The following is an 18,009-nucleotide window of genomic DNA, read 5'->3' as shown; positions in this document are numbered from 1 at the left end:
GTTTCATATGTGATTTCTTTTAAGAGGCTATCTATATTTATATTTTATAGTGTAAGTAAGTAAGACAATATTAAAGAAAAAAGTCAGATGTTATAAAGTGTAACTGTAATGCCTTCAAGACATTACGTTGGATCTGCCCTTTACTCCAGGCTGGGTAACACACAGATGGGAGAGCAAGAGGTGACTGGACTGCCTTAACTCTAAAGCTAATCTGAAACACCCTATCCTGAATTTTAAACTCCAATGAAAAAGGACAGATGACTACTGTAAAATGGACTGGGTACCATTTCTTTATATCTTTCATACCTTTTCTTTAATCTCAGAGGTTACTGACATAGTCTGGTAACTGGTGAAAAGTAGGTATTGCCAGTGGAAATTAAGATAAACACTCCAATAAATAATGTGTCATTTCTTGCACATGTAAACCGAATTATTCTAGTTACAGCAGACAGCTAAAAAAAACTTCTAAGCAACTCACCCCTCCAACACACAAAGCAAGCTGATGAAAATTTTGTTGCTTATGTGCTGAGACCTCACTGCTCTCTATGCAGGAATCATCTTTGAATGAGAAAGTATGACTACAAGCCTTCTTTACAAACTGTAGCATTACTTGAGTAAGAGCAGTAAATCAAGGCAGCTCATAAAAATACATTTAAGACCTTAAAAGACATTTAAGATCTTAAAAAAAAAAAAACCCTCTACAGTGAATCAACCAATGTTTCAATATTGAAGATTAAGAATTGCTAGCGACTTCCTGTAGGAAGAACTGAAAAGACAAGCTCAGTTTGATATTCTGGGAAAACAAAACAAAATAAATAAAAGACCAAACAAAAAAGAAAAAAAAACCCAAAAACATGCAAAAAAACTGGCAGAAACAAATCCCCCCAAAATCTTGCAAAGATTCTCTATTTAAAAAAACTTGCTATAACAACATCAGTGTAAACTATAATTCTCACAATTCCTATGAATTCTTCATAAAATAAGTTAATGCTCTCCACAATCAACAGTGAAACTATCTGTTCTCAAGTAACAAGATATTAAAGACAACAAGGAAACTTAAACTTTAAACAAAAGAAAACCCAACCATTTCCATTAAATTTTTTTTTAATCGTACATGTTCATTCCCAATGCTCAGGCAATCACACCGATATTCCAATTTTTAACAATTTGTTTCTGAATGATATTAAAAACTGCTCAGTTCCTAACATCAGAATATGACAAACTCACAAAGCACAAGCCCTTTACTTGCCAATGCAATTCATTACTATCAGGAAGTGATTTAGACTTGCTTATTTTCAGAGCGTGGCATGCACTGTATGAAATTCTAGCATTTGCAGCAAAAACAGCACCATACGTCAAGATGCATAGAGTGCACTAGATGCCTATCACCAAATTTTAATTATATTACTTTAATCTGTCTCAGGGTTTTCATGTTCTGTTTTCCTTTATCTGTCCTTGTATAGAAATGGCAAAAAATCTTCTAAATAGTCTGTTTAATATTAATTTAAAAGTAGTCTTAGTAGCAGACAAAATAAAAGAGCCAAATAACACCCATCTCACTCTGTACAATATATGTAATGTTTAGGCTTAATCTGATTATCCTCATCATTGTGATACTAACATAGGCTTAAGTGTATGTCCCTTAAGTAACAGATTTACTCCTCAGTAAATTCTGACCTTTACTGTGGTCAATGTTCCAACTATTCATCTTCACAGCAAAGTATCCACATGAATATCTCCAAGGCTAAATTAAGAGTATTTCCTTACAAACTCTTTAATGCAGAGCAGTGCTTAGGTAACATCTTTATTTACTTTTAAAAGTAAGTTTTAACATGAAAAGCCCTAATTCACTATTTGCAGCACATAGTGTCAGAGTATCATTTCCAATGTAATAGCAGTTGATAAAAATGAAATAAACAGACCAATGATACTAGGAAGACTACATAATAGTAAGCAATGCTTTCTCTTTTATATGGAATTTCCATTGTATTCTGCATGGCTACCTGTTATTCCAGTTAATGGCCCACAACACCACTAGAAAATGACGTATGCTCGAACAGCCCTAAGAATTATCAAAAAAATAGACCATTATATATATATATATATATATATATATAATCACCTAGCAGAGATGGCTTGACTATTTTTGGTTTACAAGAGGATAAATAACAGTACTGAATTTTACAAAGTAGAGGACAAAATGTAGTTCATAAGCAGAAGCTCCATGAGAGCAGCCTGTTATAACTGGGTTTCTAAACAGAGGACTTCATGTATTTTGCTGTGAATGGCAACTATTTCTCATTACATGCTGGAATTCTGAGAGTGTGAAAATACCACATATCAGCAATTCCTAGTGTTGGCTGTGCTTTACAGCATAAACTTCTTGTTGTACAGTAAGTGGCATATCATGGTAATAAAACAGTTCACTCCTCTGCACACAAAAAAACAAGCTTTGGAAGAGGAAAAAAAAACCCCTGTGATTTATGAGAAGAAACCAAAAATGCAAGAAACAACAATGAAAAATGTTAAATAGGTTTACAAAGTATTTTGTTATGGCAATCTCTGATTTGACTGGCATTTATAATCAACTATGACCACGTATTTCAGTGTTTTCCTAAGCTGGTAACCACAGTGACACCTACCTACCTACTCTAGGCACTCTAGGCATCATTCAGACAACCATTCTGAACACAACTAAAATATGTTTTGAAATGATGATGGGAAATCTCCCACTGAATTGGTATACATACATTGTTTATATAGTGTATCTCTATCTAGTATCCTAACAATATTATAAATAATTATACAAATATTAAAAAATGTCTTAATACAATACCAATTATTACAAATGATAGGAAGTTATATGTATTCTTGCTCACATATAAATTTTAATAAAGTGGGGGAATTTCCTTTGTTAAATAACCTTTTTAACTATGTTTGTTTAAAGAGGTTGCTTAATTCTTCTTATATTTATACACACATTCATCATGCAGATACATTTTGCTTGTGGCCACACATCCTAAAGGTCACCTAACCCAGGGGAGCTTTAGAATTCAGTATTCCTAATTGCTTTACAGGCCATTGCAATATTATTGAAATTACCTTTATCTGCATCTGTAAGTATTTATAAATCTGAGAATTTAAAGGGTCGGTATTCCAAATAGCCTTACAGCAATTTAGAATTTCCTTTATTGCCCACTATCTTAATCCCATATACATGGGATCAAAAACACAAGCCCAAATGGAGTTACTTAAAACTATGAATTTAAAATAATAAACACGCATCTCTAGGGAATTCTAGGAGATATGTTTTTTAAGTATGTAAGAAGCGATTTGACAAACTATTTAAAGTACAAGGGTTTAAAAATGTCAAAACACTCATTTTCAATAAAGCACTGTGCCTTCACATTTCAATTAAAGCATCACTTATGTGCAATGCTGTACATTAACATTTTTTTCTTTTATTTTATATATGTAGTAACAGAAACTGTAAATAAACCCAAGGTTTACTTTTTTAGCTGCATACAGATTACTATTGTGATATCCAGTTAAAACTTTATTTTTCCTGTTAAGTAAAGCAAATAGAAGTTGCTATAACTACGCAAAGTGCTGCCAATGTAGTATTAACAATGGCAGTAATGAAGTATGAGTAGAAATACCTGTATGTGAAAACAAAAGATGAAGAAAAAAAAAAAATTAAACTAATAGTGTGCATTGAGAGCCAAGGACAGGAGCAGCAACAGCAGCAAAGAAGTAAACACAGAGAAAATGTGGCTTGTACCAGAACTGTGCTGTGGATGACTTTTTAGCAGACAACCTGTGATGAGACCAGAACAGAGATGGCTCATGAGCACAAAATAACTGCACTGTGATAGAATGAAGATGAGAAGAAGGTTACAACATATTTATATGTGCTATTGCACTTCCTTTCAGTCGGATGACAGACCACAGACATATGATTATCAAAATAAAGGAAATATTGACAATGCTCCACAATCCTGCTTTAGATTTCAGGCGGAGAAAATAAGGTAGAGCATGAAGCCAATATCCCATGTGACATAAGTGCCTGTCCAAAACAGAGTCTGTCATCACTTGTCAAGAAGAAATCAGAAATCATAGTGAGACATCAACAGCTAGCATCCCTTGTCTTGTGTGCTGCCAAAACAACACTACCCAGACTAACTGGACTCCTTATGTTTTAATATTGTGGCTATAAGGATATCCACTGTGAGTGCAGAGATAAAACCTACTTCAGAAACTATGTGAAAGGAAGACCTCCCCAGGAAGTCTTCCATTCTTCAGTAAATAATTCCTGTAAACTGATAATGCTCAATAATCCATAATAAAGGCCTTGAAAAGTACTGCGGATTACAGAGACACAACAGCTGATGTGAAACAGAATGTACCTGAAGAACATAGGATTTTTTTAATCTAAAGAAAAACAATGAACAACACAAACACATTAAATAGCTATTATAGTAAAAACTGTTATAGGCAAAGTAAAAAAAAGTGAATAATAATGAATAAAAATAAATTAGTTGAATACAGAATTTTTGAAACTACCAAAACACTTCAATAATTTTTTAGGTTTGGTTGTTTTTATTCAGTTTAAAATGGATTTTCTAGTTTAACCTATTTGCTGATTTGATTTTGTACAATATTGTACAAAATATTGTAACATCAAAGCCCATAACATGTGAAGAGATAAAAATCCAACTATAGTCTGATATGCTACTATAAAAGGAGACCAAAGCTTTGTTCCTGTTTGACTAAACAGTAGCTCCGAGGCAAAAGGAATTTTTGATTACTCTCACCTTCACCATACCAAACGAATCTGATTTTTCTTAATAATCTGGAATCCATGAAGCAAAGAGAGAGGAAGAGACCCATGTGCATTACAGGGCTATAAGCAAGGCAAGGAAGAAGAAACAGGGTCTATATGTATGTGTGTGTGTACTGCACGAGGGCTGGTGAGGAGAGGGAAAAGTTGGACACATGGAGAGAAGGAATCTGTGGGAGGTGTCTGGCTCTTTGAGTGAAATGCCCAACAGGCATTTCACTCAAAGATGGCACAGGCAGAAGCACAACAAGTTGCAGAGACACAGAGACAAATCAAAATGGAAGCTGGAAACTTAACAGGATAAAGTAAGAGAGAAAACCTAGAGAAGCAGACAGGTGTCTGTGTGCAGAGAAACTGTAGGGTAGACAGAAGGTGGCTTCAATGACCAGCAATAATGAGAAGATAACTTACTTGACTAGAGAAAAAAACAGAACTGAATAGAAAAGCCAGACAGTCACTATCACTTCACCCTATCTCTACTTGGAATTTGATGGACCCTTTTTTTTTTCTGTTGTTGTATTGATTTTGGACAGTGTGCAGTAAAGACTCAGGATGTGACTGCAAGATAGGACTCAGATCTGAAATCTGCCCACAAAAGACAACTACAGAGTATATACAACCAATACAACCAATGGGTGAGATCATACAAAACTTTATTGAAGTTTTAAGGGGCTCTTTAAAGAGAAGCAATTAGAAAAAAAGCATGAATGATCTCTATAGAGATCTCACTGCCTCCAAAAGTAGGAAAGACAAAAAAACACACTGAAGTAGAAAACACAGCAGCTGAATCACACAAAGTGAAAGTAAAAGTTCAGATACTTCCCAGCACCAATCAGCATTCCAGGCCTGTGCATGAAATCAGTGGCACCTCAGAGACAGGAGGTCTAATCTAAGGTTCAAGTAAGCCATGATATGTAAGCCATGTACTTCAGCTGCTCTTAGCATCTGCTCTCCTTTATTTAAGAAAATAATTAATTTAGCAGAAAAGCTCAAGATAATATGGATATTGTATTTCATAATAATAAATAAATCATATACATCTCAGTCTCAGAACTGAGTTTTTAGTTATAAATGGGTTTACTGGCTCTAGTGCAAGTAATGAGAAATGCACAAAGTCAGCTGTGATTTGGTGCTATACTCTGAATTATCACTACATGCAGAAAATAAGAGCAATTCCACAAAAGTAATTTAAGATTTAGTAAATTGTATTAGCTCCTCAGTGCCACCTATAATGGACCTGTTGGTACTTCTACACTTTATGCCCTGGAGCCCTCTTTTCCAAGAAAAGCCAAAAAGTGAGCCTAGTAGGTTAGGAAGACACCACGCTTTATTTACACATGTTTCTGACATAACCCACCCTGTGGAAGTTAAGAAGTGCTCTATCATACAGAAAGTAGCAATGGAATCACATTTCAGAAGAAAGGGAGTGAATAAACCAAGCCAGACCAAAGCTAACTGCAGGTAAGACAGCATGAACAGGGCTCAGAGGTAACCCCGCACTTGGGTTAAGCATCATAGAACCCCTTGGGTTGGAAAAGACTCCCAAGATCATCGTGTTCATCCTTCAACCAAACACCACCATGCCCAACTAAGCCGTATCTTGAAGTGCCACTTTTAACCATTTTATGAGCACTTCTGAGTGGTGACTCCGGGTACAGGCACAACAGAAATGGCCATGCTCATTCTGGGTGTGCCTGGGAGTCAGGGCACTTCACATCCAGCAGTGTCACATCTCAGCTAATAAAACCTGCCACCTCTGATTTGTTTCTGCATCAGTGGCACAGGCAATTTGCATCCCAAATGATTCAGAACAGACCTCTGTAGGTTACCTTATCCAGCTGCAAAGACAGAACTTATGACCTTGCTGAACTCCCCCTTGGAAGCTGGCTACACATGTCTGGATATAAGCTGAGTATAATAGCTTAAACCTAATTCTGACAATCTTCCCATGCTATTAGATTACTGGGTATTTCTATAGCCATTTACATGTACAGGAATAGCTCTACCTCTTTCCAGCTGCCAGCATTCAGAACATACCAACACAAGTTAGTTAAAACAACGAACACAATCTCACTGTTAAATTAAAAAGGAAGTTGCTTTTTTAAAAAGCATGTATCTATTATCAGAAAGGAATTCTCTGCTGGTATCAGGAAGGCACACTGATACCCCAGTGAAATGCAATGCATTAGCAGGAGAATGAAAAATGTCCATGCACACACTGGGGAGAGGGGATGAGAATCATATCAGAGCAGATCACTGCTAGAACAGACTAAATATGGTCTATGGCCACAGAATGGATGAAAAGATAAGAGACAACTGCTGAGAAACTGTTTAGAACTGTCTGAGGCAAGGATCTGGTACAGGAAGATCACCTAGTTTTCATAATACCATAATATATAATATCCTCATCACGGATCATATTAGCATAGTGCATATGCTAGAGGAAGCTATATTAAGACTCAACAGACAAGACAGACACTTCAATTGCCTCCATTTGAATGCCTGACCTAGCAGAAATGAAATTATTCCAAAATATTCTTGGGGTTTTAATTTTAACTACGTTGGTTATAAAAATGTTTAAATATACAGAAACCTGAAACAGAGAAAGTAGGCTACCAACTTGAGATTTAACATCTTAGCTCCAAAAAGGAGCAGGTCAGAAAACATGGGACTTCAAGCTTCCATCTGCTACCTTGAATCAAGTACTGGAACACAAAAAGATGTTTACATCTTTTTATTAGACAATTTTTCAGAGAGAGCTGGTGCAAGCATGATGATGGTGCTTATCTTGCAGACTCTTTGCAGGAGGGACAGAGGCACTGTGGAAAAGTCTACAAGATAAGCTGCTGAAACAGTTGCATGAAGTGGTATCTGCACCACAGGATTCCACATCTATCCTCAATACACCACGTTCTAGAACACGTGATTTCAGGGACACGCCAAGTTCTTACCCCTAAATTAAATTCTCTTTTCAGGACTAGCTAAGATACAAGTAAATTGAAATTAACATAAATAAGGAGAAGCAAGAATGTTGTAGCTTAGGATTGCTTTTTGCATCTTATAGATTACATTTAATCTTGATTTCTTCTTCCCTTGAAGGAAGAGGAGAAAACACTCAAATTTTTAACAGCACTCTTGCAGTTCCTTTTTGATTACAAGGGAGAATTTATGATAATTATAAGCAAATGAAAATGCAGTTAAAAGATCCAACGTATTGCAATGAATTAAAACACAGCATGATCACTAAAAGAGAAGTTTGGGCCAGAAAGGTAACAGTTAAAAAGGGTAAAAGAGAAGGGGATTTTGGTTTCTTTTTTTTTTCTGTCTTTTTTCATGAAAAGATGTTGAGTTCACTCTGAAAAGAGCAGGAAGCAAGCTCTGTAGTCCCTTCAGCATTTTCCTGATAAATCTTCTCCATGCCCCAACAAAATTCAGCATCCATTTGTCTCAGTTTTCAGTCTGGACTCTTGCAGTATTCCAGTCTTTTTAATCATCATATAAATTTACTAAAAATGAGCTGTTATGAAAACTCCTTATGACCTGTGCGGCCTTAAGAGACAACGGCAAATAGCTCTTTCACTGTTCTGAATACCAAAGCAGTTCCTCCTAATTATTTCTCTTTCTTCAGTTTTAAGGTCAACAATGCAAGATAAAGCACAGAAATTCCACCAGGACAATAGACACAGTGCAAAGAAAAATGAATAAATTAACACAGCAAATATGAGTATAATGCTTTGTTTTTGAGATTGACTTGGCATTACAGGAAAGTAAAATTCTTTATTACACAGCACTGTAAACTCCTACACGAAGTTCTGTTCTTATTCACATGGGAAACAATCCCTGACAAAGGATTACCTGCATTAAAAAATTCCAGTGTTGCAAATATGCAGCAATTCCCCCTGAACAGCTTTAAAACTCATGTTGCAAATTTACTACATTACTTTTCAGTCAGGTCAGTCAGGTCCATAGGACAATACAAACTCACGGCTCTATACTACCATCAAGCATTTGGGAAGTCTCAACATACAGGGTTTCTTTCCCAAAAATTCATTAGCAATTATCATTTTAATTTCTTCTATCTTTCTTAGAATAAACTGCATACTTAAAGCGTAGCACAACAGATTAATAAAATGTTACTCTATTCAGTTATGAAACAGTGCAGTATTCCTATTTTTAGATCAGAAGATACCAGAAAAAGACTCCAGCAAATGTGACCTTTGCAACAAACCTTATCAAACCTATCTTAGAGAGTATTTCACTATAAAGCAGTAAAAATTAAGAGGAATATTCTGAAGAAAATAACCTATATGATGTTCAGAGTCCTTCAAGACACTAACATGTTGCAACAGTCTGATTTATCTAACCAGCAGTCTTTTTAACAGTCCTAATATTTTCAAACTAGGAACAACAGTTGTCATAGAGAAAGAGTCATCAGTCATAGAAGAAGGGGAAATCTCTCTGGTAAATTCTCCCTTAAGAACAAAATGTTATAATAGAAGATGATTTAAAAGTAGAGTTGTTTTCTCATTTCTTAGCATACTAAAAAATTTCACAGAAGAAAACCAGGGCACTGTAAAATGAAAAGGAGTTTCATTATTATATGGTAGTTGAAAAGCCATCCAGCATCTACAGATTGGGCCCATATAAAGATCTGGGTTGTCTATCCTTTTAGTCAGTATTTCAATGTAATTTAGGTAAAACCCAATAAAATTAATTATTTGCAAGAGTGCCTCAAAGGTTATGGCAAATTTATCCATTATGCAATCACAAAAATTTATAAACCATCTGCTTGGCTAGATTCCTTTTTCACAGAAGCTAGCTAGCATAACTTAAGCCTGCAAATCAGATATGTGTATAAATCTCAACTTACCAATACATAAAACTTGTATAAGAAAAATAGTAACAGTTTATTGATTCATTTTCCATGGCTATCTTGGTAATTTTGGGAAGGCGAGGGGAAGAAAGACAGGACAATTTGTTTAGGATTTAAAAAAAAAAAAAATCTTTTAGCAACTCTGCAAATTCCTGAATGGTGGTTTTAGGCCACATTTCTTGCATATACGTAACTTTCCATATGTACATGAAGGAAATTGCAATTTAGCTTCTGTTTATACATGACAAGGGACATTATACTTAGTTTATTTCTTCAACAATTGAAAGAATAGCTTATAGAAAGCAATACTAAATATAAACTCTACAGTAAGTAAACAGTGCACATACTCTGCTTACAAGATGCTCCTTCCCACTTTTAGAGTAACCTGCAAAAAGACCTGTAGGACAAAACTCAGGAGAAAAGAGACCTGGCCCTCTAAAAACCCAGCCAATGGCAGGGATGCATTTTCCTGTAGGTGCATCCCTTAAAGAGAGAGCTATATAACACACACATACATTACAGTAAGACCTTTCCCTAATTTCTTGATTGATGGACTGTGAAAAGGACCACGTTTTTCCTTCTGTACTGGAGTACTATGATGGATTGACACTGGGAGGACATGTGCAGTGAGATCAGTATGGCCAACAGCCAGTGAGCAATAAGTAAAGGATGTCTTTTTCTCACTAATATGTACTTAGTTCTGTTCAAGGCCAGGTGAGGTGGGGCTCTGAGCAACCTGCTCTAGCAGGAGGTGTCCCCAGCCCATGGTAGGGGGTTTGAACTGGATGATCTTCAAGGCCCCTTCCAAGACATATTCTAGGATTCCATATATCCATAATATGGTACATTGTTTATTATTTCAGTTAATCCTTCCTACACCAACCATCTTGACATTTCTTTATCATTGGTTCTTACTATAGGACACTTACAGGACATGTCACTTATGTTAACACCCCTCACACCACCCCCTCAAGAAAAGGTTCTACTGCAAAGGATAATTGTTTTTGACACCTTTGTTCCTCTGTTATTTGCTGGCAACATTTGGGCTATTTTTGCATGTAGCATGTAATTTTTGCATGGACATGTAATTAAAGATGCATCTGCAACATTTCTCTACTGCTTTCATTGATGCCTTTATCCATATGCATGGTTTTAAATCCCATTTACACCTGCAACAAAGATATCTCTCGGAGCCAGCTTATGACAGAATCACTAACAGATTCTCACCTCTCTATATAATGTGCTAAGTTTCAATATACATTTCTAATACCTGAATAAATTAAGACTCTAATCTGAAATCAGAATTTGGAATGCAAAGCAGAATTAGCTGCTATGGAACCACACTACAGGAGTCTCAAAAGACACAGTAGGTGTACAGCATATGTGTATTTGGGATATAAAAATGGCACAAAATTTGCAAGCATTAGACAGAAGTCAGAAAACACAGGAGAAATCCCTTATTTTATGGAGATGCTTCTAATTTTATCCTCAGGGAAAAAAATGTCAGACATCTATAAATTACATGTGTTCTTAGCCATACATTCACAGAACACAATTCTAAGTTAAAACTTGACATTTTTAGTTATTAAACAGAATGTCAGAGTTAAACTGCTTAAACACCTTCAAGCATAAACACATTTAAGACAAAACAATGAAGATACTGAGAAAGTGTAGTGTCAAGTGGAAGACAAATTTACCACTATCCTGTTCCTCAAAGGGCAGTGTTAAATACCAAGTCAGAGCACTACTAACTATCATTTTTTGTAATCTCATCCAAACTTGTCACTAGAAAAAGAGAAAAACAGTCTCATCAGAATCACTGCTTCTCTACTCATCTAAGTGATTTGACATTTCTCTGGCATCCTTATGTTTTCTACTGATACGGTCAGTCCTTTGGTGTGCCAAGATGTAAGAGCATGTGGGAAAGTGTGACGGCTTGAAGGCAGTCCCTTTTTTATCAGGGTGTGCAGGCAGAGCAGCTAGCCCAGGGGGTTTACAGACCATTGAAATAGGGCAACAATTCTCTTTGCAAGAAGCTTCTTTCTGAAGCAAATTCAATCCCAAGAATGTTTGGATAGACTTGAACTGCAAAACAGGCATAAGAATCAGAGGAAAGTTCTCATTCAATTCCTCCTTAATTGCATTAGCATGTTTCAACAACTTGTACAAGGCTCTGAAAAACCTGAACCAGAATAATAAAGGTGTTAAAAGATCAGGATTTACTTTTATCTTCAGAGATGTCTGGAGACGTTGATTACTAAAGTACCCCTTAAAACCGAGGACACTGCTTTCACTCTCTATTTTAATAAAGTTAATCGTGCATACAAATATAATAATCTAATATAATCTAATTTAATAAAGGCAGAGAACTCCACAAGGTCAAATATTTCATCAGTGCTCTCACTCTACAGCTAGTATTCAAGAATTATAAGCAATCTAAGTCTTTCTGAATAAAAAGGTTATTAAAGCAGTTTGCTGTATAATTTTGAAGATAAATCCAGTGATATATAAAACAAATACAGTGTTGCATATTAAGCAGTACTAGAGGCTACCAAATCAACACATTTTCCAGCTGCTGAGAAAATCAACAAAGACGTAAAATTGCCCAAAAGCTGTTATCATGGCAACAATTGGAAATTCACTCCAGCCATTGCTGGATAAAATGAACCCAATTCCAAAAATAAATCAAGACCAACCCTAAAACCAAACAATACATTCTAGTAAAGAGTAAAATGTATATTAATAAAGGTGACCTAAACAAGTGTTATTAAAATTGAGATATTACCCAGACACGAAGGTTCTTTAAATACTTAATATTCTCTACCTAACTCTATTGTTAAAGGAAGTAACATTTGATATCTCATCAAGAGAATAATGAAGCTTCTGTTGCCTTTAAAGGCTACAGTAAAATTCTCAACAGATTTGTGGAGTTCAACCATTCCAAAGCTAGTAGAACCCAGCACTTCCAAAGATTTGCAACACAAGTGACTTTGGAGGTCAGTCACAAGAATGCAGAATAAGACAAATAGAAAACAATACATTTCACATTATGGAAACAATGAAACCTATGGAAATATGCTACAAAAAAAAGGAAAAAAAACAATTACCTGGAACAAGTTCCATGACAATATATATAGGCTGTCGTTGAGTGCAAACTCCTATAAGTTTTACAATATTAGGATGATCATATTGTTTGAGTAGTCTGCAAAAAACACAAGAAGTTTATTATAGTAATAAACTTTATTGTACAGGCTGATTAAACATTACAGGAAAATATCTTAAACCTTTAATGTTACTTTAATGGAAGATGTCATTATTGTTATCAAAGGAAAAAATATCATTACTGTTATCAAAATCAATGTAACAGATCAATCACCACTGTTTGAAATGAAAATCATAACTGAGTCACTAATAAATCAAAAATTATTCTCATTGTAATTTTACCATTTGTCTATGTGACATTTATCTATATAACTGAAAAATGGCCTGACAGAACCCTTGTGTTTAATCAGAATTTCAGTGGTGGACCAGAAGCAGAGCTACATCAAAACAGTATGCACAGCTTGCCTGTATGCTTCCCTGCTGCACTGTTCAAAAGCACACTTGTTACAATTTTACTTTGAAAGATTAATTAATACAATAAGTTTTAGAAGACTATAAGGACATCAATTTTGAGAATTAAATGAACAATTTACATCTTTTGACACAATGCTTTAATAAGAACATTTCCAGCCTAAAACAGCATGCTATGATTTGTAAGTAAAAAAAAGAGCAGTACAAAACTCTACAGAAACCTTGTAACTTAAATGTTTCTTCTGGTATTTGCTGACTCAAAGCACCTCCTCTTTTTCCCTTTTTCCCATGGATCAAGGTTAAAATACTAACCTACACACATATGTAGTGAAAAATAACACACTCCATTTTTTCAGACCATTTTTTCCCATTAGTGTCAAGCTGCTTAACAAATGACTATCTCTGCTGTTGCCAAGTTACAGGTTTTTTTAAATTATTCAACAGATAGGGTGGCTGATCCTCACTCTATAAATGCAGATAGTATCTTTTTTCTCCAATACTGATCATACTAGTTTGGGAGTGGAAATTAAAACATATGAAGCTTCATAGCAAGAAGGAGCAAGGTAGTTTATCTCAAGACAGCCCTCTCTGTAGTCTCAGAATCTACCTATGCACATCAGCTGGCACTCAGAATGCTTTGCACATTGTGTCATGACTGCAATTTGGAAAATAAACATATAATCCCATGCTGATTGACACAGCATAAAATACCTCTACAGGAGCAAACTCTTCTTACAAAGAGAAAGTTACTAAATGGGGTCTATACCCTACTAAGAAAAGTAATGTGGGCACATTTGATCACCTCTACTAGCCATGAATATAAGGCAGGAGTTAGGCCTGGTATAATCACGCTTAATTTAAGAACATCTTCCAGTCTTCTTATCCCAATCCTCATGGCACATCTTAGAAGTTCTAAATGAAAGCACGTAAGACAACAAAATTTTATTTTACAGGCATGGCATGCTTTGTCAACAAGATGGCTTCAGCAGGCGAAAATGCTACTGCAGTCACACGTTAAAAATGCCAAAGTTTAGTTACCAGGGAGACAGCTGTGGAATCTACTGAGGCAGAGAAAGGAAGGAAAAGTTTGACTACTGCTTTTTTTAATTTTTCAGAAGGTCAGGCTTTGTAAATGCATCTGGTGATAAAAACTGAAAAGAACTGCCACAAGTAATTTTAGAGAACCTACCTGGCTTCAGACAGAAATTTTATTTTCAGTTCCTGAGGAAGATCTTCTTTGCAAGTTTTTACAGCAATAGGGGTTTTATCCTTTAATGTTCCTTTATACACCTCACCAAAATTACCCTGAAATTGGGACAAAAAAGATCACTCTAGGTAAATAAAATCTTAATGAATTGCCAGAAAAAATAATGCAGAGAGTGACTGAAAGTGGACTAGAACTCTGGAATGTGTTTATGAAGCCAAATGAGATTTTCTTTCAGTATCTGCCCTAACCAAAGCCGTTCACTCTGACACAGTACATCTATTATATGGACACAGCATATGACTTCTGTTTTGACCTTGCTGGAAAGAGGAAAAAAGTACCATTAATTAAGTAATTAGAATTTTCTCATAAGACCTGTAAATAACTTTTCAAATCAACTGACACTGACTGTAGTACTTTCTTCTTCTTATTCTTACTCCTGCACTCTTTCATTTTCACGCTATTGTATTTCGTGAATAGTTTTTAACTTGCAGTCTGGAAGAGACCAAAAACTGATCTCAAAAACTGTGACAAAACATACCAAAATAACATAAACATTCTCATATACAAGAAAGAAAAAATACAAAATATGAAGAATGAAAACACTGAACGTTAATTTTTATCATAAATTAAACCCACTGCAAAATGTATTGTTGTGTATGGTGATCCAGAATTTCTTTAAAACTCAAGCTCAGCACTGCTCTATAATGCCTTCCATTTGGACAAGACTTTAGAAAACAGCTCCTTTTATAATCAGACATTTTAGTTAGTGAACAACATACCCCCAAAGCAAATTGGTTTTTTTTTTAGCTTTCAGAGAAGAAAAATTAATAAATACCACAAACAATCCACCAGATGCTTTTTTATTTAATAAAAACAAAAGGATAATTACTTAGGACACAAATTGAAAGAAGGAAATTGTGAGATATAAAACACTGGTATCAATGAAAAAAACCCTCAAGAGAAGGAAACAAGAAGAAAACTATAGATTTCATACTTCTGGTTAAGCTTTGTATTTCCCAAAGAATAAGCACATCTCACAATTTTGAAACTATGTCTGATCAATTTCTACACAAACTACATTTCTGTGTCCTGGTGTCTGGGGCTGCATGTGACTTCAAAAAAGTCTTCTGGAGATGTTTTCCTTCCTTTCCTGAGTGATGAAGATTTCATTACAACATGCAGCTGAATTTAGTGTTGCCGAAGAAAAATGACAGAAAAGGAAAAAAAGAAACTCACAGATGGGAAAGAGTAATGTACTTCCAGTAACAAGGGAAGAAATGCAGGGCTGAACAGGCCTGCAGAATTATTATTTTCTGTACATTGGGACAAGGAAGATGTAGCTGGCAAGTGAGGTTTAGGATCTCTGACAGCCCTTCTAAAGCACTTCCAGAGGCTAGCACACTTACCTCTCAGATCTGAAATGGCATGAGGTGCCCAAGGTAAGCAGGTGGGTTGCTCCCAGACCACTTTTCCTCTACCATTCTGGTCAAAACTATTTTTTAACAGTGAAATCTGAACCCACTCTGAGCTTTATTTAAGTCTTGAAAACGCTTTACTTCTTTATTGTCAATACTGAAGTATTATTAGATACAGGATTTTTAGTGTAACACATTCCTATTATGCAACTTTCATTTTGTGGGGTATTATGGAATTAACGCTGCGTAAATAAACTGACCATTCATCCCTGAGGTAAAGGAAAATCATCTCTTCTAAAGCTTGCATCTTTTATACACTAAAATTTTGTGATTTCTTCCTCATCTTTTCCAGGCCACTCAAGGTTTTGTAGACTCTCAGATTTCTCACTTCTGTGGTGAATGGTTATAGTTTATTTCACATTCTGTCATACAGATGTTCCTGTCATTCGTATCTTTTCTAGTATGACTACATCTTCTTAGAGGGGAATGCATAAGAATCATGCTGTGTTCCAATAAAGGTTTTAGCCTGTTCTGTATATTTTAAAGAACATCCTTCTATAATTACTTTAAAATTCTCAGTTGCCTTTACTGAATGTTAAAAATACTTTGTGCCAAAAACTTGCAAAACACATGTAAACTGAATTTACTAAAAATGCTTTTCAAATTGCTTTAACTGTCTTTACCCATCAAAACTAATTAATATTTATTTTTTAACAAGTCAAAGCTTTTTTATGGCTGGAACATCTTTATTTTTCTTCCTTGAGTATTTTATGAAGGCACAGCTCAATATGGTCATACATTTTGTCATCTTAATCTTCCAAAGAGCTTTTATCCTGGGAAACAGAAGTTTATAGCAGTATTTTATATCCCCATTCTTGAATTTCCTACTGATTTTTTTAGTGTGTACCATAGTAAGAAGGCAATTAACTGCTTTAATTTGTGTCTTCCCCATTTAATCTTATTTCCTCAGTTTTTGAAAAATCTTTTCAAACTACTCTGTGTCCAGCGTAGCACCCAAAGTGGTCTCTGCAGGTGCAAAAGTGCCAAAAAAGTGAAGAATTTGCCTGATTTTAAACACCTGTAGTTCCTAAGCAGACTTTGTAAACTACATGTTTATGAACTACACAAGATTTAATAAGATTGTGAAATTATCTAATTTCATCAATGAATGAGTGAAAAAAATAATGCACAAGCAATTAGCATTTGTTTTAAGAAATAATGATTTAGTCATCTGATCATATCAAATTTTATACACAAATGCATAAATTTACACCTGTTTCTCTTCATGTTTTTGTTTATATTTTGCAATGTTTTTCTCCAACTACAGAAAGTAAAACAGCCACATCATGCTTTGTAGAAATCTAGTTAGCTCAAAACACTTCCAAAAGAGAAAAAAAATATGTATGCTAGTTAAATACTTTCAGCATAACCATTACAATGTTTCCTAGCAAGTGTGATTTACATCTGTTTAAAGCATAGGGTTATCTCGTGTATTAGTGTAAAAAAAAATGACATAAAAATTGCATACCAGAGCAATTTAAAAGGTATACAGAAATAGCTTAATGATTACAGATAACTCAAATGTTATTTAGCTCACTTTACTACTTACTTTGCCCAATAATTCCCCCAGTGTGACATCTTCATGACTGAGAACCCACTTCTTATCCTATGAAAAGAAAAGCAGAATTTTCAGTCTGCGCAAATACACAAGATACAGTTAGATACAGTTTCTCCAAGATACGTATCAGTAGAAATGGAGCTGAAAAAGTATTACATTTAGAACACTCAATCACAACCATACCAAGAAATTTTAAAGCTAAGCATTTATAATTCAAGTGTTTAGAAATTTTGCTATACAGTAAAATAGTGAGTGATACTGTATAGCAAATTTTTATTAGAAATTAAGCCTACAACATGATGGTATGTAAATAGGTTAGCACTATGTAAAGTTTCACACAGGCTCTGGAAATTATATTTAGCACCCTGATTTTAACAATTCATCAAGTGAAAATTAGATAAGAAAACTTCATTTTAGTATACAACGTAACTTACTACTAAATCAAAAAAACTGCCACATTTGTCTCCTCAGTGCACATGGAAA

General features: G+C 35.0%; 1 protein-coding gene across 5 annotated transcripts in view; it reads right to left on the bottom strand.

The window, feature by feature from the left end:
- The window catches only part of FER (FER tyrosine kinase), a 163,509-nt gene that overhangs the window by 38,516 nt on the left and 106,984 nt on the right, over positions 1-18,009 (bottom strand). For all 5 annotated transcript variants that reach the window (XM_054002674.1, XM_054002671.1, XM_054002675.1 and 2 more), the window contains 3 exons: positions 17,518-17,574; positions 14,476-14,591; positions 12,821-12,915 (listed from right to left, as the gene is read on the bottom strand). In XM_054002674.1, coding sequence (XP_053858649.1) covers positions 12,821-12,915; positions 14,476-14,591; positions 17,518-17,574 — 268 coding nt within the window. The remainder of the gene's footprint in view (positions 1-12,820; positions 12,916-14,475; positions 14,592-17,517; positions 17,575-18,009) is intronic.

Source organism: Vidua macroura, chromosome Z (assembly GCF_024509145.1).
Source record: "Vidua macroura isolate BioBank_ID:100142 chromosome Z, ASM2450914v1, whole genome shotgun sequence".
NCBI lineage: Eukaryota > Metazoa > Chordata > Aves > Passeriformes > Viduidae > Vidua > Vidua macroura.
The sequence above is the reverse complement of the archived record's forward strand: the minus strand, read 5'-3'. Positions and strand labels throughout refer to the sequence as shown.